The sequence below is a fragment of the Pelecanus crispus genome, chromosome 3, assembly GCF_030463565.1.
Source record: "Pelecanus crispus isolate bPelCri1 chromosome 3, bPelCri1.pri, whole genome shotgun sequence".
In the NCBI taxonomy this organism is placed as follows: Eukaryota; Metazoa; Chordata; class Aves; order Pelecaniformes; family Pelecanidae; genus Pelecanus; species Pelecanus crispus.
The window spans coordinates 104,132,698-104,159,680 of record NC_134645.1 but is presented as its reverse complement, the minus strand read 5'-3'; the positions used below and the strand labels follow the sequence as shown (position 1 = coordinate 104,159,680).

General features: G+C 43.3%; 1 protein-coding gene across 4 annotated transcripts in view; it reads right to left on the bottom strand.

Moving 5' to 3' along the window:
• The window catches only part of DST (dystonin), a 313,286-nt gene that overhangs the window by 270,791 nt on the left and 15,512 nt on the right, over positions 1-26,983 (bottom strand). For 3 of the 4 annotated variants that reach the window (XM_075707065.1, XM_075707066.1, XM_075707068.1), the window contains exon 1: positions 5,789-5,879. In XM_075707065.1, the coding sequence (XP_075563180.1) occupies positions 5,789-5,879 (91 nt within the window). Of the gene's footprint in view, positions 1-5,788; positions 5,880-7,252; positions 7,461-26,718; positions 26,908-26,983 lie in introns of those variants that run through there. The other variant, XM_075707064.1, reaches the window with a different exon arrangement.

Below are 26,983 nucleotides of genomic sequence, written 5' to 3'. Positions count from 1 at the left end.
GCGTAGAGGAAAAAAATAATGCATAATCCGGTTTTCAAGCAAAATATCACTAGACATTAGCAAACTAGATCACAGCAAACAATTAGAAACACCTCAACCAAAAATGTAAACCGAGCCAAAACAAGCCTTTTCACACAACGATGACTGAAGTTTATGTTCTTTCCCCCCCTGCCCCCCCATACTTAACCACCTCCTGGTTTTGGCCATAAAAAAGGAATTATGGAATATTCCTGTGACCTCTATTTAAAAGATGTTGCTGATTCAATGGGAACTGGGAACTACCAGAAAAGCAATGAAACAGACCTTTGATCTCTGCCCCAATTCACACACCAAAGGTATCCAAATCGATGGCCAAATTCTGCCCGCCTTAGTCATCCAAACAGGTATCTTTTACAGCCATGGAGACGCAACCGCAATTTATGTATATCAACAAACTCAGCTTCAGAAACTGCTGCCTAGATCTTGAGGCCTTTACACAGACAGAACTGTGCTGAACTGGCTAACATTCAGGTTCTTGTTATTTTATTCCAACAAAATTAAAACCTCTTCAAATTAGCTCAAGTAAAGTGTTCACAGAAGTCAAATCAGCAAGACCTGGCTCATATTTAGGATGAAATGCACTCAAAACAAAAAATACCATCTCCAAGCAATTTTAAAGTGAGAATTTTCTGCTTAAAGGAGGAAGAATGTTGAAACAGAGTAAAATGGCAGGCTTTACATTTTCACATGGCCCAAGGAGTCCATTAATTTTGTCTGACTTCACGCAGCGCAAATGCCATTACATTTCCACCCCTAATTGAAGGCACTTTCTGTTGGCTAAAACCCTTCGCTCCCGGGAGGCTAACCTGCTGCAGGAAATGTGCTAGGAACAGGGGAAACGACAGTGTCGTCATGCTGAAGACTTGCATGGTGGCAAAGACAGGATTAGGTGACATGCAGCTGGATAATCCACCCGTACCCTCCACTAGTCAGCAAAAAAACCCCCGTCCTATTTGAACAAAAAGGTGATTAATTCCAAGGCTAGATACTACCAACACCTGAAAAGAGGTGGAAGAAAACCATCCAAGGTGGAAATTCCTTATATACCCTGCAAAACTAACACCTATATGCCACCATTTTTTTGTTATGCCAAAGGAGAAGGAAAATAAATTTAAAGCATCTACTCGATTACTCACTCCAGTATTTCTTTCCGAGTTCAAAATGAAAAGTCCTGAAGCAGGAGACCTGATTAGTTTGCAGCCGAAAGCCCAGAAGAGCAAGATTTCTGCAGGCTGTAAGCTCAGGCCCCTGAGCGCAGAGCGCAAATAAAGAAATTCAGAAATTCACAGATTCCAGAGCCAGGAGCGTCTGCCACAGCCCCTCCTGTCTTTGCTATACGAAGCCACCTCCGAAGAATATCCCTGGACTAAGTCCGACACCAAACACGTTTAGGAGCCTCCAAATTCCTAAAATGCAGCAGCAGCTTTATTTTCAGATGTTCAAAAACCATTCTGAGCAAACGGTCCCTTCCTGAAGTCAGCTCAAAGGAGCTGGATGACAGGCATCTTTTTTTTTTTTTAATCTTAATTCAAAAACTGTACCCAAACAATGTCAGAACAGCTTTACTTGACGCTACCCTCAATCAATCATTGAAACAAATTACATTACCTCTAAACCCTACACAGGCAACAAAATGCATCAGATGACCTGCTAGCTCTCGGCCATCTCCAGCGTCTTTGTTCTCAGAATACAGAACCAGAACTGTTTGCCGTGCTTCAGCTGAATGTGTAGTATTACAGATCTTTTTAAAGCATGAGAGAAGTGCCAGTGGTGAAACAGAATGCACCAAAGTTCACACAACCCAACCTGAATTTTGCTATCCCCAGTCCCAGACCTGCCCCTCCCTCCTACAGAGACAGAGGCTCTGCAGCGAGCCCGAAGTACCCTAAGGAAGCAGTGAGCAGGCATCCAATCCAAAGAAAACATTTATGTGATACCTTTCCTATCACTAACAACAATTTAGTCAAGTCCCTGAACCGCAGGGCTGTATTTTTTGTGGGCAGTCACGTCAAGCTGAATTTTCTAATAGATCTGTTTCCTACAGAGCCAAAATCTACAGCATTAAAAGACCTGCACGGGCCAGATAACCCTATGTATTCTGAACTTTTAACAGCTTACATAATTATAAGAACATTCTTGAGTAACTCGTGATTTATTCAATACTTAACTCGAAGAATTAGCTCTTTTACAGAGAGAGCAATCTTGCAGTCATTCACAGATGTGTCCATTTCAATAATGATGTCAAAGGGAGGCAACTTTGTTACATAATCTTTCAAAATCTTGCAGGAAAGGAAGGTTGTTGCAACTGGTATTTAAATAAACATTTACCCCGTGAACTGAAAAACACCAAAAAGTTTTACCTGAAATGGACTATACAATTTCAGAGGGATCACACATGTAAGTCTTGATTCTTGGTGTATTACTTAAGATTTATACCAGAGTAAATCAAATGAATGCACTGCACTTGAAGCTGAAAATGGTGATCTTCAAATATTTAATACTCAAATAATGTTGGTATGGAACAATGCATACCTACACCACCTGATAGAGATGGCATTTAATATTTTAAAAATTAAATGTATATTAAATCCTACTGGACATTTTCTTATTTATCGAGAAGGCTGCCACTAACAATTTTACTAATTTTTATTCCCAGGCAACAGTGACATTAACGTGCAAAGCAGCAAGACTAATTTTTTAAGTTCTTTACAACCTCCTAGAGAACTTAAATATAGTTTTTGAGATAAAGTTGAACCATTAGTTATATTAACAAATATTTGTATGATTTCTCATGTTCCTATTCAGTCACAAACAAGATGTGAAATACATCAAACATTTCAGATAAAATATACTCGACATTTTATTGCTACTATCACAGTAAAGGCTTTGCCTTTGAATTCTTAGAGGTACTAACAAAGAAGCATTTCTTCCCTGAATAAGTAGCTTGATTCAACATGATTTCTAAATCATCTGAGATAACGTGACTTTTTTTCCTCCACCAAAATGCTTTGGAAATACTGCCAATTAATTACTACATGAATCAAGAAAAAAAAATATGACAGCCACCAACAGAGCTGACCAGGAATCGGAAAACAACACTCCTTCTCCCATAGCAAACAGCTCTTCTGTGCTGTCTCAGATTTAGCAAACAGTTGCCTAATTATTTACTGTCACAGCCAGAGACATGGTCAGCAGACAGAATTCAGAGACATACAAATATCCTGGTTTCAACGGTTAAAGCAACAAGGTACTTGGTATTGCACAGTCTTCAAGATCCGCAGCTTACTTTGGCTGCAGAAATGGATGCAGAGTAAAATTTCACTTTTCTACATTTTTTCTACATTTAAAAAGGACTGCTTTTCTCTTCCCAAATCAAACTGCCCGAACGTCTTAATGATGCGGCATCATATGATCCCAAGCCTTCCAAGACAGGCAATGAATTTTGTACAGCTGACTCTGCTAGTTACAGTACTCAACAGCTGGGGCACAGATAATTTGGCACCCTGATAATGCCCTAGATGAATATGAGAGCGTTCTGCAGACTGTAAAAAGGAAAAAAAGAACAATTAGCATTAAAATTATGGATTAGAGCTTGTCTTAAAAATATGAAATTTGCATTTGATTAAGAAAACTACTACAGGCAGTGTTTACAAAACTGAGAAATTCAGAGAAATGACACTCCCTCTTCAAAGCCTATATTGTAGCAATTCTTTTCTGATTAGATCAGCTCCCACAGCAAGTCATCAGGACAACAATCGCTATAGTGAAGTCATACTACTGGGGCTCGGATGGGAAATCATGACCGGCTTGGAAACACATTTTAAAAAATAATGTGTTTTCCAGGTTTCCATTATATCTTAATTAAAACAAGTCCAAATCTTTACCTTTGCTCCCAAAGGCTGAATAAAGTATACCTTGAGCAGCAAAACACAGCATACCAATATACTGAATATGACACTAAAAACTAAGACAACAGAAACTGGATCCTTCCGAATAATTTCGGGATTTGGCTGCCACTGAAAATAGCATGTGAACAGACCCGATGCTACTCCCACCATAGGATATACTTAAATATTTCCAGAATGCACTTTATTTCTAATAGAGATGTGAATTACTTTTAGGAGTTTATTTTAATTAAAATCCTTTTGTCCCCCAAGACTTAAAAAACAAATCTTTCAGTCCTTTTCCTGATAAAACTCTCACCGAAATAGGGGAAATCAGGCTTAATACCTTTCCCAGGTTTTTAATCAAGTAGACAAACTGGTACAAGAATGAACCTTATTAAACCTGACTCTAGCAGCAAATCAAAGGTATCCTAAAGCAGAATAGCAGTGCTGTGGATTAGAACCAGAACAGAAAAACAAGTTTTCTCAGTGTATTCTTTATTTACAAAGTAAACAGTCCACTTGCTTGAAAATTCTTGCAAAAATCAGTTCAGCTATATATAAAGTAATTGATGACTTCAAAAAAATAGGAGAGAACGGAATAAAGATGTGCTTTTGAAGATGATCTATTACAAACCGTAATTATTTCTCAACTAAAATGCACTAATGCATTTCAGTGCGGAAACAGTGCACATGCTCCATAGCTGCATTGACACAATGGGCAACAGACACAAAGGAGTCATTAGTCAATACTGTTAATGACACATGAAATTGCAAGTGACACAGGTATGAAGCAGACTCGGACCCGACAAGTCCTCATGTCAAAATAACCATCTGTAGGGGGGTTATTTTTCAAAATACTACCACTAACAAGCCGGATTAAATAAAATCAACTATCGGTATCTTCGAATCAAGCTGTCTTGAACTATGCCACTCCCATTCCCATCAGCGGAAACCATTTAACCAAACCCTTTAGAACTGACTGGAAAGATACAGCTGAAAAATTGTAACCCTTCAAAACAAACATTTCAGATATAAAAGCTAGCCTATCTTTTCCCCAAACATTACAAAAGGACTCGGCACTGCAAATGTCAGCATATGCCGTGCCATGCCGTAAAAACTATTTCTGGGATGAAGATTCAATCTGAACCGTTAACTCCATCCCTTTCGCACCTGAATTGAAATCAGACCCGCAACACTTTGGATAAGCGTTTTCAGATTTAGTATTACCAAACGTACTGAAAACCAGTAATGAATCACGTCTCCCAAACCACCTCTTCCATCGCGATGTGATTTAAGAAAGCGATGTGATTTACATTTCCAGCAAGATAAATCGAGCTGCGTGCATCTTTGTTACGATAAAAGGCCTTTTTCCTAATTTTTCTGTATTCGACGAAGCAACTCAGGTGCTACACGAACCAAGATGATTCTCTGCCCGACCACAAAAAAAAAAAAAAAAAAAAAAAAGCAAAACCACAAAACCCCACACCACCAAAACAGGGTGAAAGAAGGTCAAAATAAAGCGAAGCTTTAAATACGGATGCAGATGGAGACGCAGAGCACCGCGTCCACATTTCACGCGAAAAAGGGACTTTTAAACGCAAGAGCCTGCGTCTCGCCCCCCGGCGAGGCAGAGGCGGCATTTTTATTTACCGCAGCCGCCACCGAGTGCGTCCCCCCCGGCCGCCGCTCCGGGAGCCGGGGCCGGCGGCCTCCCCCGGGGGCGGCGGGCCCGGGCGCACCTGGCCGCCCCGCCAGCGCCGGAGCCGGAGCCGGAGCCTCCCCGGCCGCAGCCGCCACGCCCGGCGGGGCCAGCGGCGGCCCGGGCGGGAGCGGCGGCCCCGCGGCGCGCAGGGCTGCCCTACCTTTGTATCTCTCCAAGACGTCTTCGTAGGCTTGCAGGTACTCCTGCTCCTCGGCGTAGAAGTACGCGCCGGGGGAGAGGTAGCCAGCCATGGCCGGGGGCTGTCCCTGCCCGCTTCCCTGCGCGGCTGCGGGCGGCCAGGAGCCTCGGGGGCGGCACAAGAAGAAACCCGGCGGCCGGCGGGAGGGCGGGGGGGAGGGAGGGCGCTGCCAGCCCGGCCGAGGAAACGCCCCCGCCGGCCGCTCGCCTTTCGGTAGCCGCCCCTCGCAGCGCGGAGGGGGGCGGCCCCGGCCGCCGCCTCCCCGCCGCAGCCCCCCGGCTCCAGCCCCATCGCCGAGGCTCTGCCCCCGCGGCCCGGGCCCTCAGCCGCCCCCCGCGTCTCTGCCCCGGCCTCCCCCCGGGACGAGGAGGGTGGCGGCCGCCGGGGCGGGGACGCGACGCCCGCGGCACAAACGGGGCGGGCGGGGGCAGCCGCCCTGCGGCGCCGGCGCTGAGGGGCCGCGGGCCGGGCCCTCCGCGGGCAGCCCCCGGCGCTGGCAGCTGGCCGGGGCGGGACCCCCGGCTCCCGGCGGCGGGGCGGGGCGGGGCGGGGCGGGCGCGGCCCCGCCGCAGGTGCCACCGCCGCTCACCCGCCCCCGGCCGCGTCCCCACCGCGCCTGCGCCCCGCGGCCGCCGCCGCCGCCGCCTCCCGGCCCTCACCCCGGCGCCGGGCCCGCCCCCGAGCGCTGCCTCCTGCCCTGCCTGCGGGGGGCGGCGGCGAGACCCCGGGCGAGGCCCCGGGCGGCCGGGCCGGCGCCGCAACCCCCCCCCCCCCCCGCCGCGGCTGCGCTCTGCGGCCGGCGAGAGCCCGGCCCGCGGAGCAGCCTCTGCCACCGCGGCCTGCGCCGCCCCCAGGATGCGGTGCCCCGGGAGATGATGGAGCCCTGGGGGATGATGGAGCCCCGGGAGGGGACCCGCCCAGGCACACACAAAAGGGTGCGGGGGGGAAACAGCGGCGTCCCCGGGGAGCACCCGGGGTTCATTTACAGGCGGCTTCCAGCCTTCACCGGGGAGCAGCGGACCGCCGCCCTGTTCTCGACATCGCCTGCCCTCCGGCGCAGCGGGCGGCCCCGGCCGGTCCCCGTCGCCCCGCAGCGCAGCCCCGGCCCCGCACGGACAAAGGCCGGCGCCTCGCCCCGCCGAGCGGCACCGCCCGCCTCCCCGCGCCGGGGGCGGCCCAGCGGGGCGCGGTGCCCCCCGGCCTCCCGGGGCGCCGGCCCCGGCGCCGCCAATGCCTCCTCGCCTCAAAGTTTAATGGGCGCACCTGCGCGCGTCTGGGCTGGCTTCCCCACACGCATCCCTTCACCCGGCCGCCAAAACGCGGCCAAAGAGCTTAGTCACCGCCCGGGGGGGGGGGGGCCGCGTTCAGAGCGCCGGAGGACGGGGGTCCCTCTGCCCCCCCCGCCGCCCCCCGGCCGCGCCTTACCGGCGATGCGCAGCACGGCCCTCTCGGCGGGGTCCAGCACGGAGCCGCCCTGGATCTTCCGCTTGGACCGCTCGTGTTTGGGCAGGTTCCAGGGCAGCGTGTCCCCCGGCGCCGGCGACACCGTCCCCGACCGCTGGCTGAAGTCTTCCTCATCGGAGAAATCGGCGGAGGACGACATGGAGCATCGGTAGGACGCGTTGCCGGAGCTCTGCACGGGGAGAGAGACAGACAGACAGACAGACAGGGTGCGTGGGGAGCGGCTCGGGACGCGGGGCCGCCGGTAGGACCGGCGAGCACCCGCCCCGCGTGGCGTGGAAAAAGCATCTCACGGGAAAAGGAGAGCAGGGGAGAGGGGCGCCGCTCACCATTGCCCGGAATTTAGCGGGGGAAGGAGGGGTGCGCCTGCGGAGCGCCGAGGGTGAGCCTCCAAAAAAATAGCCGGTCTTTAGCGGGAATGCATCTGGAGGGGGGTGCGGGCAGAGCCGTGGCCTGCGGCTGGGCAGCCGGCTCGCAGATGAGCCTCCCGCCCCTCTAACAATAAACCCAGCAGCAGCGGCAACAACAACCGAAAAAAAAAAAAAAAAAAAAAAAAAACCTTCCGGGCTACAAATCGATAGCGTTTGGCTCCCCCGCCAGGACAAGGGAAAAATTTGCCATCGCCCAGCTGCCGGTGAAATCGCTCGTGTCAATCCGGCTGCGGGAGGGAACCACGGCTGCAGGCAGAGCCCACGCCCGGGGAGGGACCCACGGCCGCGGGCAGAGCCCACGTCGGGGGGAGACCCACGGCCGCGGGCAGAGCCCACGCCCGGGGAGGGACCCACGGCCGTGGGCAGAGCCCACGTCGGGGGGAGACCCACGGCCGCGGGCAGAGCCCACGCCGGCGAGGGACCCACGGCCGCAGGCAGAGCCCACGCCGGGCCGCGGGCTCTTTGTGACCGCCCCGCCGGGCCCCCCCGCCTGCCCCGCGTCCCCGGGAGCGGCCCCGCCGGCTGGCGGGGAGGGAGGGAGGGAGGGAAGCAAGGAGGAAATAGGATTTCTCGGAGCAGCCCCTTTGGGTCGGCGGGCAGGACAGGCGGCTGCCGGTCACGCTTTGCCAAACCGGCTCCGGCAAACAGACGGCTGATGTGGGCTTATGGGCTGCACGCACCTCCAGCCTTCCCCGCTACCCAAAACCAGAGCGCTTCCAGAAACGTCAACGAGCGCTGATGCAGTGCAGGGACAGGGCTACTGCCATCTCTGGCTTTCCCCTTTAGGGTGAAGTGGCAAACAGAGACGTCTGAACGGTAACATTTCAACACCGTGTTGAGAATTTAGGATAAACATTATACATGGATTATCGGGACACAAAGGGGGGCAAGGTGCTATTTCTCTTCCTCTGCATTTTCTGATTGGAGAGACTTGTAGTTTCTCCAGGGCACCTGACTAGAAAATGATGGGTTTGATTTGTGATTTCATGTGGGAGCTACTGTGACAGTCTTTCAAAAGTGTAACCTGATGCTGGTCCAGGTATAATGTTAATTTTGAGGGGTACGCTATTCTCAACTTGGAGAGGCGTAGAATACCTTGTTATGCAGAGACAGCCCTCATTCAGCCCATCTAGATTCCAGATTTTTTGATACTAAACCAGCTATTATTTTAGGCTTGTCTTGTAGCCCCCCCCCCCTTTTCTTTTTTTTTGAGAGGCTTAAAATGTGCCTTTACTTACAGAAGACATTTGTACTGTGACTGAGATATGATAAAATTTATTGTTGCAGTCTGAACCTTTTTACTGTCAGTTCTCGTGGGTTGGACAAGTGGATTGTTATTATTACATTGGGGGGGTATTTTACCCATTTTAAAACTCAAAACCTGCATAATCCAGAGTAACAAGGTGATGCACTCTTTGCTACGCATAAAACTGCCAATAATATACAGTTAAATAATCCGCTAAATAAGAGGGGATCACTTATTAGTGGTTGCTCCTCCTGACCTCCTTCAAGTCTATCCCAATCCTCTTTTCTCCTTCTACAGTATTTCATGGTGAAGTTCAAAAGGGGAGGGAGGGAATGGGTACATAAAACCAATTAACTAAATTCTTTTTCACTATATCATGATATGGAGAGAGCAAGAGGTAAGTACGGAAAAACAGAAACATGAGATGCCTGATCCCAGCTCTGATTGCCTTCATAATTAGTTCTAGTGCTGGGAATATTTTGCTGCCAATTTATATAATAAGCTAAAACTATGAGATCTGTAGGATCTCATAAAGCAGGATGGTTGCATACAGGTGTCTTCCCGACGGGAGCTGGAAGTGCGCAGCTTGCCACAGGGTATAGAGGGCACTTTGCTGGACCGTGTAGGCCTAACAGGGCCCCTGATGTGCTTAGTCAGGGATTAGGTTTCCTGTGGCCTGTCCTTAGCTCCAGATTCTGCCATGAAAGAGAAAGTGTTTCCTTTAATCCCAGCTCTGAACATCCAACTTCAGGCCTGTATCTTCTATTGGCTGCTCAGCAACTCTCAATATCTTTGGATCACACAGACCCATGGAGACAGATTTTGCCTTTCAATTTCTTCACCTTCTTCATTTCTAGTGTATAATATGAAAATTAGAAAGAGCCCAGACATGGTGTTGTGAGGGTGCTATAGCGATGTTTTTGTTAGCATTTATGTAGCAGCTTGGAGTATGCAAGGACAAAGTACAATAGCAGTTGTTATTGAAGCTCTGAAGAAAAGATCTCTCAACTCTCAGATTTATCTTTGAAAGTACGCTACAATTTTTATTAAGGCCTCAAAAGAGGCCGTAATGGCCCATTCTTATTTTTTATAATAACAATTCCTCCTATAGTTCCTCCTACTCTTAGAAACCAAAAGCACTGTTGAGTGATTGTTCCATATACACCACTGAACACATTCTCCATACTCCCTATCGAGATGTCAGTTTTAGAGAAAAGGAGACTCTCTTTCTGATCAGCTGTACGGGAAGATAAGCTTTGTGAGAAGATCCCACTCCCATACTTTTGAGAAATCAAAACTGAACAGGCAATGGTAGAGCAATCTTTGGCATCTATGTGTATTAAAACTAGCTATCCTCTTTTAAGTTGTCCTTCTACCTTACTTAATGCATGCATTAACAAAATAAATGAACAAAACCCACTTTAGCTTACTAACTCTTCAGGAATCATGTTCTTTCATTATCAGAACAAGGTAGGAAGCTCAGAAAGGAATTTTTCATAATAGCAAAATCTAGCAAACTCACATCTAAGAAGTGCCAACTTCTAACTTAATTACAGTCTACTTTTTTATTCAGCGTGGAGATAGTTCTGAGTAATGTGTACGCAGAGCTATTGAGTACATAAGTATTTTTAAGAATCTCGACTTTGCTATTCCAAAGACATTTATAATGAACTGAAAAATTGCTTTGCTGGAGTAGATTAATAGCTTCGATAAGAAGTCTGTAATTGTTCTCCTTTTGCACAGCCACTGTTCACAACATGCTTACCACTCATCCCACTGGATTGTTTGTTTCTAGGGAACATGTTTTCCGTGCCATAGCTTAAGTCCCAAATAAGCATTCCATGATTACAGCAACATATTAACCAGTTTAAAAAATACAAAATAATGCAGAACATCTGTACTGTCCTGAAACGGGTTCCTGGACAATTAGGACAGCATGTGAAAAAAAATCGATTATATTCTGTTAAAATCAAGACGTGTAAGGCACTTCTGTTATTTTTCTATAAAGCACATCGCTGTACGCGAGTGAAAAACGTAACTTAATAATACACAACACTTCTTTGGATTACGTGAGTGAAGCGTCCTCTGTATCCACTAAAATATTGATCAGACACATCCTTACTTAGCCTGCTCCGGGACTTAGCGAGGGTCAGGGCTTGACCCTTCTTAGCTTGAAGGCCTGTAAGATCACAGCCCAGATGCTATAGCTGCTTATTCTATGCCTCCGATTATGCATTCCTGCTGCTCATTAGCCTACAGACCTATCTGTAGCCTCTATTGTTGATCAGCGGGAACTGATGAATTTGCATAGCAGTGATGCATGTAACAGCTTGTGCATTGAAGCCTGTTGGTCATACGTAAGCAAACCTAAGCGGAGTTGTGTCTGCATTCAAAGTACAGGATTAAACTTAATGCATCGTTTCAACGTCAGTACCACAGGGGGGTGCAAACTGCACACGGAGTCCTCGCCGCCGTGCCTCGGGAGGCAAAGCGCTCGGGACGAGCGTTTAGGAGAGCAAAACTCATTTCTGCCAGCATCTATGGGTTTCACTGTAATCAGGTGATGCGCAGCAGCCGCCTGAGAATCAGGCTTGCTACTTTGCCATAAAAGCCAGCTGGTTTCCAGTAATGGGGATGATTTCAAAGAAGTATTTAGTATACTTCTAGTAAGAGGGATTTGGCCAAGCACCAAGGCATGATTTCCTTTGAGGAGGGAAAGGACTGTTTGTCATAGGTGAGGCACTGCAGAACATCAGGTGGAAACTAGGTGGAAGACGGTGTAGCTGGAAAACAGTATAAGGTAACGCACAACACCGTATATCAGATAAGCCATGCCTAAGTAGGATCTGATAACCCTCAAGAACACCAGTAGGTTTTGCACTGTCATTCCTCAAGGCGGAAGCATTAGTAGAGGTCAGGTTTTAAATTCGGTCAAGAAATCCAGCTGGCAAAAGCTGCCGAGAAGCTGCTAGCGAATTATCGTCATATTGCAAAACCTCCCCAACTTTATGACACATTGGAGATTGTGCTGGCCAATGGAATTCTAATCAAATACCTTGCACTTTCATATCTTATCTTTGAGAAGGCTTTCCACTGCAGTGAGTCCTTTCACACTGGTTTTTGGAAGCTCTTGGGAAGTACAGGTCAATATTGACTAAAAATTAATTTTCAGTTTAGTTATAAGTTATTTATATTTCACTGATACTAAACTATCTCAGAATTCCTGGAATACATTTTTTTTTTTCCTTCATCATGTTCATTGTGGGCAATGGATAAATATGAACGCAAATGAAGTGTTAGAATCATGGTTTTACTGATTGTGTTTCAACAAAATGCCTTCTAATTTAGAATAATTTAGAATATCAGTTGAATGTAACTTGCTATTTTTGTCCTTTAATATCCCAGATTGAATGATATTAAAGTGGATCAACTTTTAAAGTAAAATAACTTAATAAATTTAAGACAAAATCTAGGGCAACTGGATGTTCCCATTAGTAAATCTTTACCACTTTAACCTGATTAGATGATAATGCAATGCAGAATACAAAACATCCAATGTATGTAATCAGGCTATGCAAGTCCCTTGGGACTGTATGTTATCAGAAATGATCAAAAATTCAAAACAGACACACAAATGAAAGTACAAACAAGGGCAATGTAAAACCAACTATGCTAAGCCTAAAAAAAAAAAAAATCCACCAGTGGAGACGCAGCCATATTAAATGAGTATTTTTCTCTGGTTCTGTGCCAGTCATTTAAGAGGACATCCATACTTGAAAGTGCCTACATTACCAGGATATGTAAACATAACTACAGAGTTTCTGCGTTTGTATTTAATGTTATAAAGAAATAAGCAGAAAACTGGAAGGCAAATACACTAAATCTGAAACTCCTGAGCATCACGGTTCTGATTCTATGTTAAACTACCTCTGCGAACAGTTAGGCTTTTCAAACATCAAGACAAATTATTGCTTTGTAGAGAGAATTTACATTCTTTCTTTCTAAAGGTAGGCAAAGATGGAAATAAGCATTCAGTGTTTATTTCATCACATGCATGAACTGTATGAGGTTTAACAAGGCCAAGTGTCGGGTCCTGCGCTTCGGACACAACAACCCCATGCAACGCTACAGGCTTGGGGAAGAGTGGCTGGAAAGCTGCCTGGCCGAAAAGGACCTGGGGGTGTTGGTAGACAGCCGGCTGAACATGAGCCAGCAGTGTGCCCAGGTGGCCAAGAAGGCCAACAGCATCCTGGCCTGTATCAGGAATAGTGTGGCCAGCAGGAGCAGGGAGGTGATTGTGCCCCTGTACTCGGCACTGGTGAGGCCGCACCAGGACTAGTGTCCAGTTTTGGGTCACTCACTACAAGAAAGACATTGAGGTGCTGGAGCGTGTTCAGAGAAGGGCAACAAAGCTGGTGAAGGGTCTGGAGCACAGGCCTTATGAGGAGCGGCTGAGGGAACTGGGGTTGTTTAGCCTGGAGAAGAGGAGGCTGAGGGGAGACCTTATCGCTCTCTACAACTACCTGAAAGGAGGTTGTAGTGAGGTGGGTGTTGGTCTCTTCTGCCAAGCAACAAGCGATAGGATGAGAGGAAATGGGCTCAAGCTGCATCAGGAGAGGTTTAGGTTGGAAATTAGGAAAAATTTCTTTACAGAAAGGGTGGTCAAGCATTGGAAGAGGCTGCCCAGAGAGGTGGTGGAGTCCCCATCCCTGGAAGTGTTCAAAAAATGGGCAGACGTGGCACTTTGGGACATGGTTTAGTCCAGTCTGCCCTTGATTGGTTTAGTGTGGACTTGGTAGTGTAGGTTAATGGTTGGACTGGATGATCTTAAAGGTCTTTTCCAACCTAAATGATTCTATGATTCTATGATTGTATTTATACAAGGAAATTCTGATGCTTTCATAGACTTTCAAAGGGAGATGGGATCTGGAGGAGATCTGGATGCTAGTAGGTCACTCTCTACCATTCCACCAGTTAGAAAATAACCTTATTGAGGCAACTTTGATGAAGGAAATAAGTTATCTGAGGACATGAAATTCAAAATGGATAAAGGGCTAGATTCACGTATGTACTTGGACATTGCAATACAGTTTTGTAACTTGAAACTATGTTTACTGGATAACCATCTACTTGCACATCTAAAACTGACGTGATGCAAAACGGAGTTTTTGGTAGGAGCTAAGTAATCAGAAAAACCTGGTCCCCCAAGATGATGCAGTGTCTCATTCTTCAGGGACATAAGACAACCCCAAACTTTCTCCTGAAATTGGTCCTCAGTCATCCTTTCATAACAGCAGAGAGCACTAGTTTCTTTTGAACCATAAAAGCATTGAAGCAGCTGTTTGCCTTTTCCTCATTGTCTTAAGAAACTTGAAACCTAGCCCCAAACCCTCATCTCCCAGCAGCCAGCCTGGAGACTATTCTGCAACAACCTCCTGGTTGTAGAAGTGGTACGGGTTTTAAAAAAAAAAGCATTTAAGATTTCTTGGTGTGGAATGAGAAAGAGGAAGAGGGAGCGTAGTGCTTGGCGTCAGAGCACACAAGGCTCTCTGCAAGGAGAAGGAGGTGCTTGGTTCTGATCCCTGCTTCGATGACTGCTTATACATTCTGCTTTAAGTAGTAATTGGGTAAAATATTGAAGTAGTCCCTGGATGAGACATGTGCAATGGAGACAACAGAAACCACAATGCAGCTTGTGTAACAGTTCTGCAGAGAGATACCAGATTTCAAGTACTCATTGGTCTGAAGTGATACCATCTTCTAGTAGCTAAAAAAAGAAATTAGTGAATATTACACTACAACAAGTGGAGTTTCTGTTTCATTTACTTCATGTATCGGTGATCTCTTTCAGGAGCAGGAAGCTGAGAGATGCTCCACATTTGTAACTCCCTGTTAACTCTGAGATGAGCTGAGGGATCGGACACTGTCAAGATAATCTCCACAGATCCCGGCAACTTCCACCAAGGAAGATAGCCACGATAAGAGAAAAATAAGGTGTTTAAAGTATGTTGCTGTGCAAGGAAAACCTGCTTGTTGTTTTTTCTTTTTCAAATGGATACATTGAAAAGCAAGGCATGCTTCATTCAGTGTAACCAAGACCTCTGTATAAGTGGGGCCAAGTAACATTCAGCTTAAACTAGCCATTGGTTCTCTTGAAAAGCTGCTTAGTAAAACTGTGCTAACAAAAATGTGGATTCTTTTTGAATGTCACTTGAAAACTAATAATATCATCAACATGACAGACCTGATATGTTACATGTTTAATCCATTCCTTTATTCCTCACCTATTTCCTCTATTTAGTTTTTCAATATGAATTGCAGGATTTAATCTTGAAATAGCTTACCTACATTATAGAAGCTGACAGAAAGGTACTGAAGGTTTTGCAGGCAGGAAGATAATATTTTGAGCTCTGAGTATCTGGGAAGCTACAGCATGGGGAATAGGCATTTTAGTTGAGTTTTATGCTAAAATCATCAGCAAGATATAACTGCTACTTCCATTATGATTATCATTATCTCATTTCAAAATTAATGCTTCATAGATATTAATACCTAAAATGTCAAGATTTCATAGTCTCAAAATCATTAATTATTTCTGTAAAAGAAATGCATATACCTTAGATGACTGCTGTATGTAACTGTTGCAAAAAAACCTTCCCATCACCTAAAAGTAAATTTTGTATTATTTTTTAATGGCAGCTGTCTTGCATCCATTCAGATCCCCCTAATCTGCCAGACACAAAAGAGAATAACGTGACAGAACAACTAAGGTTTGAGGAAGGCACACAGAGTTTTATCTGCCTACTACGCCTACAAGGCCAACTATGTAAGAGAGGAAGAATCTGGAATAAGAAATCATCTAGCTTCAAATACTTTCCTCAGCCTTCTAAACTTCTCATTGTAGATTGTATTATATATATATATATATATGTATGTATGTATGTATGTATGTTTTAATAGCAAACCAAATTACTCCTGCCATAAAAGGTTTATCAGAGTATGAAAACACTCTGGAAGGCAAAGAGCAAATTGGAGTTCTAAGTAGCTTTTGAATCTCTGATGGGCACAGATTGTTTTCAAGGAAAAAATAAAAGGAGGACTTAGAAGAATTTTTAAAAATGACATGATGAAAATCTGAAACAGTGGTATTGGTAGTCTGCTTTTAGTAACAACTGTTAACATGCCTGACTGCTAAGTTTCCCTCCGTATAGAATTAAACAGTCATTTGTTCTTTCTAAACTGTTTCAATCCCATGTTTTAAAACAAAGTTTCAAGGCTTGATCCAGCAATCAATCAATACTTAACTGCTTGAAAATACAGGTTCTTATAATTACACAACACTAGTAATACTGTTAATAATTAAGTTATCAGATTGTTTTCTCTTACAAAATCCATTTTAAGTTGCCTTGTCTTATGTTTGGTTGAAAATACCCCTGCTCAAGGTTGAATTTTCTTGAAATTTTTTAGTCAAAGGCTGACTGAGAAGCCTGAGAGCAAAAATATGAAAATATCCAGTAGTTATTTGTCAACACTTAGAAAATATTGCAGTGATCTTTTATGAGAAGACTCGAGGCTTTGGGATGGATACTTCAAATACAAATATCCTTTAAACTAGACATAGGCTTTTTGCCATCTTTGTTAAAAATCTGTCTACATTTGTCAGAGTGGTGTCATCTGCTATCCCTGGCATCAGGGAGCATAAAGTAAAGCTGAAACTTACTCCTGGTCTTTTGTTTTTTGCGACAACGGTGTTCATTTTCTTAAATACCTTTTTTGCTTCCCTGAGGCATTCGTAGCCTGCACTGTACCTCCCTCTCAGCCTGTTTTGTTTTTGCTGAGCAAGTCAAATTCTTTTAATCTCTCCTCATCTGCTAGTAGTCCTTCTTTGCAAAATTAAATAGTTTGTTTTCACTATTCCTAGGGCCCAGGTGACTACCAATGTGATTTTACCAGATTTTTTTTTTTTTTTTTAAAACAAGGCCATGTTTGAATTTATCAGCTAAAATGTCTTCAACGTATCAACTAAAATCTCTTCAGATTGGCACCCACTAAGCAAAGCCTCTCAGGACTCTGAGGGGTTTTACAGCTGCCGGACCAACACCCCACCATCACAGACTGACCAAGCAAATTCCACCCTCGCAGCTCTTACCTCCACTCTCAGGACACCTACCATCCCTGCCGAGGAGCTGAGCAGGATCCTCCCAGCTTGGAGATATGGAGGCAAAACTAATCTTTCCATCTGATAGTTACCTGCTGTGGTTGCAGGCTGATGGCAGTGCGGGCAAGAGGCATGGAGAGCAGGGGAGGGCAGGCACCAGACCTGACAGGCAGGAGACCATTTCTTTTATGCTCTCCGTGACTCGCTTGGCCGTGCTTAGCCAGCAAGAGGAAGAAGCCGTACAGTCTGGATGTAGAGAGGACAAACACCGGAACCCGCACACTGGAGGAAAGGGCTGGAGAAATACACTGGGACTGACAGCCTGAGGGACAAACACAGAAACCGGCAGAGCCTGGGAGCTGCAGCTGAAAAGCGTTCAAGGGAGCAGCAGACTCCGTGGATAAAGACTAGAGAAGAAATGGACCTGCAAGGTAACAGCTGGGATTAGTAGCCATCAATGCTGGAGAGAGTGGCTCGGGAGAGAGCTAAGGATCTGACATGCTGGCATGAGACTGGTATTGCCTCAGCAAAAGGCTTTGGACAAGGTACTGCGATGAACAAGGAAGGTAGGAACCGTGTGTGAGGAAAAGATCTCTGAGAAGAGAGACAAGAGCCAAGGAAGGTACGCATGGAGCGTGCAACCAGAGGCCACAGGGAGACACAGAAATCAAAGAGACTGGTTGAACAAGTGCCTCGGAGCAATGAGATGACTGACCAGGTGAGCCTGGGAAGGGCTGTGCAAGGGCTGTGACATGGAGGAGTGATGCAAGGACTGACAAAGCAAGAGCAGAAGGGCTGAGGTCAGCAGAAGAGTGAGGACTGGGCAGCAAGGAAGGACCCAGTGGTGGGGCAGAAGCAGGTCAAGAGCAGGCTGGAGGAGACAGGGCAGAAAGAGCCACACTTGGGAAGAATGAGTGCAAGAAAGCACATCCTGCTAAGGAGCCTGGTAGGAAACAGAAATTTTACTCCAACTCTAGCCACTGGCAAATATTTGAGAGTTCCTCTAGAAAAAAGGAATCCCCTGGGTTACTGATTCATATGGAGGAATACAAGTATCGTCAGTCTCTCTCTGAAATCCAATAGTAAGATTTTCTGTGTTGTAGTTCAAGTGTCAAAACCTGCTGATGAGCCACACAACAGAGCTTTGTTTTTAAGTTTGCTTTTTTAACAACTGTAGGAAATTAAACACAAAGTTCTTGGTAAAATACTTCTCTTAAGCTTGCAAAGTCAAGCACTAAAACATTACCAAATCCCAGATTCAAGGTTCACCATGCACTAGGGTTCAGCCTGTCTATTTGTACACCACGATGCAGTCATAATGATATGATCATATACTATCACATCCCCAGTGTCTTGCTTTTATTTAGTACAAATGATGGGTGATATTCACTCCATAAACAGTTGTTCAATAATATATTTTGTCATCCTCTGTTCAATGGGCGGCCCCAGAACTTAACTTGTTTCATGCTATTCAAATGCTGGTGTGAAGAAGAAATTATTTCATAGACTGTTTTGTGGCGCAGTAGTATCTAACTGCTTCATGAATAATGATCTTTCCCATTACACAGGATGCAAACTGAAGCCAGGAGGTCAATTTTGATACCTAGGTCAAATTGAGATGCCAGGGATCTGATTTTTAAGAGTTATTAGAATTACGTATCAGTAATACTCAGACCACGGCACACATGGAGTTCAGTAGTGAATGGCAGCTTGAGAAATTTTATAAACCCAACTACGTGCCTTGGGTCAGGCATTTAGAAAATGGAAGATAAAAAATGTTTTAAGCCAGTTATTCAGCAGGTTCACAGCGACCTTGTGCCCACCCTTCATCTCCAAGGCAGCACTCGCTGCTTTTTAAAGAAACAAGAGATTCCTCTCTCTTCCTGCAGTCTCCTGTTTTATTCATTTACACACTTTACAACTTCTGCAGCAGAACTCCTACACATAAGAGTCATCCTAAGAGCACTTCCATCCTACGATGAATACAGAATACAGCCTGTGAAAAAACAGTATGCCATCATACAATTAAAGTCCATATGACAATGCAGATGCATAATCGACTGAATTAAAGCTGCACGTGTAACCTTAATTCCAGCACTTCCTAACGTTTGAACACTTGCCTTTGCCAAACTATTCTTTTAACATAATACCCCTGTGCAATGTTATATATAAATACAAATGGATAAGGGGGTCCCTTGCTATATAAAGTTGTACTGTTTATGTGCCGCAGTAGGATGTTACACAATACAACTCTGAAGAGTGACTCCTGTGGCAGCGAAGGAAAAGGAAACATCTGCATTTAGACTCTATAATTACTACACATCTATGAGACAATTACTGGTCACTTTAAGTTGTGCAAACACCACCATCATAACAAATTCAGAGCTGATTAATATTTTTTTTCAACCTGCCTTCAGCTACTGTACAGAATTTACTATTTATGATTACTTACATGAAACATTTTTTCATACGATTAAGACCGCTAGCACATTTTAGCAGCTTGGGTTTATATTACTGCCTCTCAAGGAAGGACACTGGGATTTTAAAAAAGAAAAATTCTGAACAGTTAAAATTTAATCTCTCAGTGAGGCTATGCTGCATACATGTAGTATAATTTTACCAACGAACACAAAATCCCAGTTGATACAAATCATAGCAAAATGACAGTGGGGAAAAAAAAAAAAGTATTAGACATTTTTCAAGCCAGAGTTTTACAGCTCTACTTCTTTGCTACAACAGCTGAATAATGTTTTATTTTATCTAATTTAGTAGCAAGTTAGCTTTAGCTCCAAGGACCAATGTGATGCAAAGTCAGGTTTATCCTGAAGCTATTGCAATCTGAACAAAAATGTAATCCACAGTTTAGAAACAGCAAACCACCATAATGGCAAGTGATGTCAAAGGTGTTTATTTGATAGTAAGCACTATTTTTATATCAAAAAGAGTGTCATTGGCTATGCTGCTTGCTTTTTTCCCCCCAAGACTAGGTATGCTGCTTTCTTTTTTTCTGAGCTTGTAAAAGCGAATAGAAGTCAAAGTCACATCCTACAACAGATTGCTGTCTTAGCTTCATGCTGATGGTGCACTTTGACCCTCTTTCAACACTTTCAACCAAACAGAGCCAGGCTGGTTTAAGCTCTCATCCCATTTTCAGTAAATAAGCATTTGCCCTGGGAATTAAAATTGATACAGACAAAATAAAAATTGTATGGAATCAGCTTAGCTATGAAGACAAAACCTGTTATATTAGAGGGCTTTGCCCACAGGTGTAGGATGATTTGAAACTGTGTATAGCAAAATAACATAGATTTGATGCTATTTGCAACCGCACAAGCATAAATCTAAGTAAATACACTCAAGCATGATCATGCCACAGGGACAATGAATTCAAATGACCTTAACACTCCAAATAAGAGCTAGCAATGAAAAGTCTGTTAAAGTGCTCTAAATGTGGATTTGTGCTGTTACTGCTACGCTTATTTCTCTGTATTTTTACATATATGTCATCAGTAATTATTAGCACTATTGCAATTGTTTCTTTTGCACTATGCTTAATAGCTGTAATAACTCATCCATAGAAAAAAAAACTCACTAGAAAGACAACTCAACAATAATTTTAAATCTCAGGTCTAATTCTTAACGTGTTACCGTTGTGTTTTAACAAAAAGTAGTTTTAAAGTTGTAAAGATATCACCTCCCTGGCCTAGTGAAACCGATGGCAATACACTTTAAGAAGTCCCTTCAAAAATCTAAACTGCCTAGGAACTGGGCAAAAGGACTGGAAGAAACGGGCAATTGCTACAACGCAATAGATGATCTGCAGGGTGGAGAGGGAAAAGCAGCCAAGAGGAAATCGGGAGCAGGCAGCAAGGGAGGAGGTCACAGAACCTAGCAGAACAGTGGGAAAATGAAGTCTTTTGTGCAAAACTGTTTATGAAGAATTTATCAGCGAGGGTTTATTTGCTGTAAGAAAAGCAATAAAACACAACAATCCAAGAAAGAGATGTGAACAGTCTCTTGGTAGGCGTGTGTATGTTTGGAAAGAGAAGAGGTACCTTTGAAGTCAACCTAATGGCCACTGAAGGCTTTCTCTTTCTTTCAGAGATGACTGGAGTTAGCATTTACAGTCATATTTGCAAAGAGTCCTACACACCTAAAATAGGTTCCTTGAGGTTTTTTAAAAAGTGTTTAAGGTGGCTAGATGCTTAAATCTTGTTAAAAACTTTACGAATCAATCACCTAATAAACTCTGAGGTTGTCAAAATCTCCATCAATATCCTTTAGGTCTTAAAGCAAAAAAATGCAGTCCTTGTTTCCCTTTTTATATTCATTCACATGTTCCCTGCATTTCTTCATTGTGGTTGTGCTCAGATTATACTGAGAGAGGACGTGTGTGCACGTGTGTGTGTGTATGCACACATGCATGCAGAGTCACAGCTTTGTCATACGTTTTGAGAACATTAATACTATGTTAATAAAAATGCTGAAGGTGAAAGATGATACGATAATGTTTTGCCATATTTGCTGCTAAACGTGATTCACAGGAGACACAATCCAACACAAGCAGATGTCTCCAAAAGAAAGAAACTATGAATGCAACCTATAGATTAAATAGCTAATACATGGAATTAACCAAGTCTTGTGCAGGGTGATGAGTAATTTTTGTATGTCATCTGTATTAGGTCATTCAAATATCATGTAAAGTACATCATGGTATTGGAAAACTAGTAAATAACACCAGAGCAAGAATAAATGGAAATTAACAAAATGAAATGGCAATTATTTAATGAGACATATAAAAAACTCCTAAAAAGCCCTGCAGAACAACTTCATCCATATGAAAAAATTCATCTCGAGTAAGCTAAGTGTCAGCTAATACCCAGACTTCTTCTGTAAAAGATTTGGTATCAGATGTTTAAAAAACCTCCTAAGTGTTTTTCTTACAGAACTGTAATACTGTTTTTCTCATAAGTTTTAATGCTTAAACACAGAAAAGCAAAAACCAGGATAGCTGAATAAGACCATGGATGCATCAGGTTATGGTTTTACATGCGTTAGAAACTGATTAACTTTGCTTTCAAGCTTGCATCATCAGAGTCTTTACAGCACAAGAATCACTTTAGTCATGGGAATAGTCTCAGTGGAACCAAATGAAGCTGCTCAAATCAGTAATTTTTTTTTTTACATGTGTCCTCCCTGACATCTGACCTTCCTCTCTGTTCCCTTGTAGTGACTTGTAGCAATGCTGCACCTACCCTAAGGAGCTAAATTGCTTCAGCAAACGGCAGTCTTGAAATAATTAGAAACAGGTTCATTAGGAGATACTGAGGGATACCTACGAGCAGCAATCCTTCTGAGATCACCCTGAATAATCATTATTTGTCATCAATTTATTCTTTGGAGGTTACTTCAGAGAGGGGGGCGGTTTAACACTATTCAGTAGGTAATCGCCTCAATATATGCTGTCACTACGGTGCTGGGACAAAATCGACCAGCAAGTTTGGATGTGTAAAGTACAAGGATTTTAAGTAGAAACAGGGATTTCACATCTGAAAGTAAAGGAACCAGGTTTATTTATGCCCCAGTCTCTGTTGTCTCATCTTGCCATAGGTCTTACAGTGATCCTGTTACAACAAACGCAAGTGCAAATTTTGGTACTACATCTCATGATCTTAAATAATCCTTGGTGGCTGCATGAGTCAGGCAATTTAGGAGCCTTTCAAACTGTTTAACAATGGAGATGTCAAAAGGTGCTGCTTTGACAGCATCGCTTTTCAACTATGTATTTAGACATACAGGTGAAATTAGAATTTGGCAGAACTGTATGTCTAACTGACCCCACAGCTCAGGAGCCAGATATGTTTACACAAACTCGAGGCCATCTTTTGGTTCCAGGCCAGCACAGGAAAAAAGCCTATTAATAACTTGCAGAGTTTTATACTTTTGCTTCAGAGCAGACCACTACTTAAAACACAGATAATATTTGCAAACTGCTTGTCATAAACCCCCCAGTTTAAAATTTGCCCTGAAGAAGTGTTGCTAGACAGCAGCAAGTTCACAACAGGAGGCTTGGGCATCCTTCCACACCTTCAGAAAATTTAAGTAGCCATACAGAATCAGCTACCCAATTCTTGAAAGGGGTGATACATAACACTCCTTTGACTTGCATGAAGTCAAGCTAATTTAAAGAACATGGTTCTGTTTCTTCTCAAGAGTTCCCCATTGTCTTCAAAAATTCAAAGCATGCTTCAGTAATAGGTATCTGTACTCTTCTTGGTGTGAAGCTGATGTAAAACTGTCACCTATAGAGAATGTCAGCACAAATAATACAGCCACCAACGAGAGGGTGACCTACAGGGCACAAGATATAACAACGTGCCATAAAAGGGGGAAGCTACACACCATTATGTTGATGTTACACTGCAGTAAGATGAATAAAATAAAGTGAAAATGGGTACGAACTCTGGCTGGTAAGGATCAGTACTAGGACAAAATGTATTTAATGTCTTCATTAATGACCTGGAAGGTGTAAAAAAATAACGAAATTTTCAGAAAAAAACTAATGTTCTATTTCTGCAAACATCTGCTCATGTAGATTTTCAAGGGGAGCAATTATTGTCTTCAGCGGGATTACTCCCATACACACAATTACACCTAATTTAGTCTGACAAGATCAGGGACAATACTGGAAAGATCTCAGATTGCTATGCAGGAAGTGAGAAATAATCCAAGCAAATTCAGATAATTATAGCTATGGCTAGGAAACTGCAAAACAAGATTTAGACACAACAAAACCAACCAAATACAAAATAGTCTAAATTAGCAGGAAGAAGAAAGCCTAGCATCTAAACATCCACCAAAACTTTTAATGAAATATCTGAAAAATCTTTAAGTATATGTCTTAATACAGCAACAAAACAGGCTAACATATTTTAGGACTGATCACTCAAAAATTTCCTGGAGCAAAGAAAAATCTTTCCATAAGGCTGTTTTATATTTACTTTGGAAATACCATTCTCTCTTGTCAGAAAATAGGGACAAAAAAGCACAAGTAGGAAAAAAGCAACAAAATTGATCTGAAGGAGAACTGTTTCATGAGGAGAAATTATGTCTTCCAGTTAGCAGACATCATACATCATGTTTTTTTCAAGTGATGACTAAGCAGGATATGGCCATAGCTGCCTACAAATATTTCCATAGTGTAAACATCAAGACAACAGATGATTTATTTAAAGTGGTTCAAGTGGGCAGAGCTAGGAATAACAGGAAAAAATAATGGAAAGAAATTATGCAGACTAACAAGAGCATTTCTGGCACTGAGTCATATAAAACTGTACAAAGATAAAGGCCACAAGTCTCATCTTCCAGACTTTGAGACTAAGTGGAATGAAGCTGCAACAAACTGCGGGATGGACGGCATTGTGATTGTGTGGAACTTCACAGCGCTGCAGTGATTTGTCATGGCATGAACCTTACTCACCCTGTCACCGTGGCATTAATAATGCATTCAGAATAACTTACAATGTCCATGAGAAATGAAATCAGTGACTTATGTTTTCTGGATCATAGTCTAATAAAGACGATGATTTATTCTTTTTTGGAAAAATGCAAGTTCATCGAGGCTGTAGAACAAAAGGCTATCAAAAGAACTATATAACGTTGCATAAAAGATACACTGCAAAAGCAATTTCATGATAGTGACATAATGGTGACAGCACTGAGAGAAGTTTTCTCTAAATCTGGGTTTTATTATTGTTTCAGTGGTGTGTCTTGTCAGACACAGCACAGACCCATGAAATGATAGGAAAAGGAAGTGATATAGTAACACTGCACATTTTCTATTCTTATACCTTTTTTTCTTCGCTGGTCCTTAAGTCCCTGACGTGATACTGACTTTGGGGAAAAGCAGGGCTTTCTTAGCTTCACTAATCCATTCTTCAAAGCCTGTTTTGCTGCATACACCGTTTCCACAGTTTTAGCTCTTTAATTCAGCACCACTGATGCTCTTTTTCCCATGTTGGTAAGCAGTGGCAGTTGGTAACAGCCTCAGCAATTACAGGCAGGCTTACCCTCGGCATAGGCCTACCATAGAAAAAATTAAGATCAAACAAAAAAGGGAGTCGAAAAATCAGGAGTGGAATGGAAAATAATAGAGAGGATGATGGAAGAGATGAAGGAAGGACAACAAAGCGGGGAAAGGACCAGAAGAAAGTAATGAACAGAGGAAAGCCTGGCGAGAGGATGGAGACCTGGTAAGAGTAACAGAGCTAGGCAAAGTAGTCTAGAGAGCAAGGTAGGATGGGAGTGAAAGGGAGATAGTTGAGAAGAAAGGAAGAGCAGGTCCTTTAGGAAGAGCAGAAGACTAATCCATCAGATCAAATTAAACCACAGGAACAGCAGCAAAGTACAAATTGTGTTCAAAAAACGGGCAGATGTGGCACTTCGGGACATGGTTTAGTCCAGTCTACCCTTGATTGGCTTAGAGTAGACTTGGTAGTGTAGGTTAATGGTTGGACTGGATGATCTTAAAGGTCTTTTCCAACCTAAACGATTCTATGATGATTCTACAATACATAATAAGTAGAAGCATGAGAGAACAGAGGAAATTGGGGAGTAGTGAAGTGAAAGCAGAGAAACAAGACGTATCAGCTAAAAGGTGAAAAATCTGGCAGTTGTTGGCAGCTCTGGCTTTCTTTTCTTTGCACAAATTTCTTGCTCTCTCAGGCAATGTAATTCCACTAGGGAATACTCAAACCAACATCAGACCTCCCTGATAATTCTTGGTGCTCAATAAACGCACACCTAGGAAGGTTCAGTTAGGTTGAAGCAACCTCAAGATAATCTTTTTTAGGGTATGCTCAACAGTTACCTTTTTAATATTACTAGCTTAATAGAAGTAGTTCAAGCACCTTAACATTGGCACAGATAGATTAGTCGGCAAACGGATCAAAGCAATGAGCTCTCATTAAAAACAGCAATGCATTATGCCTGCAGAAAGTATCTTCACACAAATTTACATTAGGAACTGCGTAAGTGTTTCAACAAACCGTCATATTTCCTCACTAAAAGTAGGTTATCGATATTAAAAGAACTATGTGTAGATCAAGCTGAGGAGCAAAGAATGATAAGACTTGACACAAGTTTTGTTGAGCAGAAAGATTGTAAATACTGTATAAAGCAGAAGAGACCTCAAAATTGTATCTAGTAATAAGATTTAATATAAATTTGGTTCAATACATAGAATCTCTGATAAATCTGACTGAGGAATTGCAATAACATGCAAGTGTGCTATAAAAACCTCTTAAGTAATTTCACTGTAAAACTATCAAATGAAATACCTTATTTGAATATTGACTACAGACTGAATATTAAATAAAAATCAAAATTCAAAAACCCCTCTTCAGAACTGGATTTTTTTAGTTACGCATCAACACTAAATACAGTCTAACAAACTTATACCTAGATTTGCTGAACATGAGAACTGAAAAGGTTTTTAAATTGAGGAACAGAATATGGATGGCACAAAAATCAGAATTAAGTTACATGCCTCTAATATACTTCAAGTGCTATTTATCCCTAAAGGTAGAATACTTACAGGTTTTCGAGTTGGAGTAACTTGGACAGAATGATAAAATTCTGGTTGAACTCGGCTGCTTTTCTTGATTTTTCTTTTTCTTACAGAAGTTTCCTGCTCACTTAGGTGGTGAGCTTCCACTATAGGTTGTGTTTCCTCGAGGCGAGGTGCTACACGTCTTCTAGCATGACGAGGACTTGATCTAAAGCCCTGTAACAGAAAAAGCAATCATCATGTTTAACATCTCCCAGAATGGAGCCATGTAACAACAGAAAAAGCATACAGG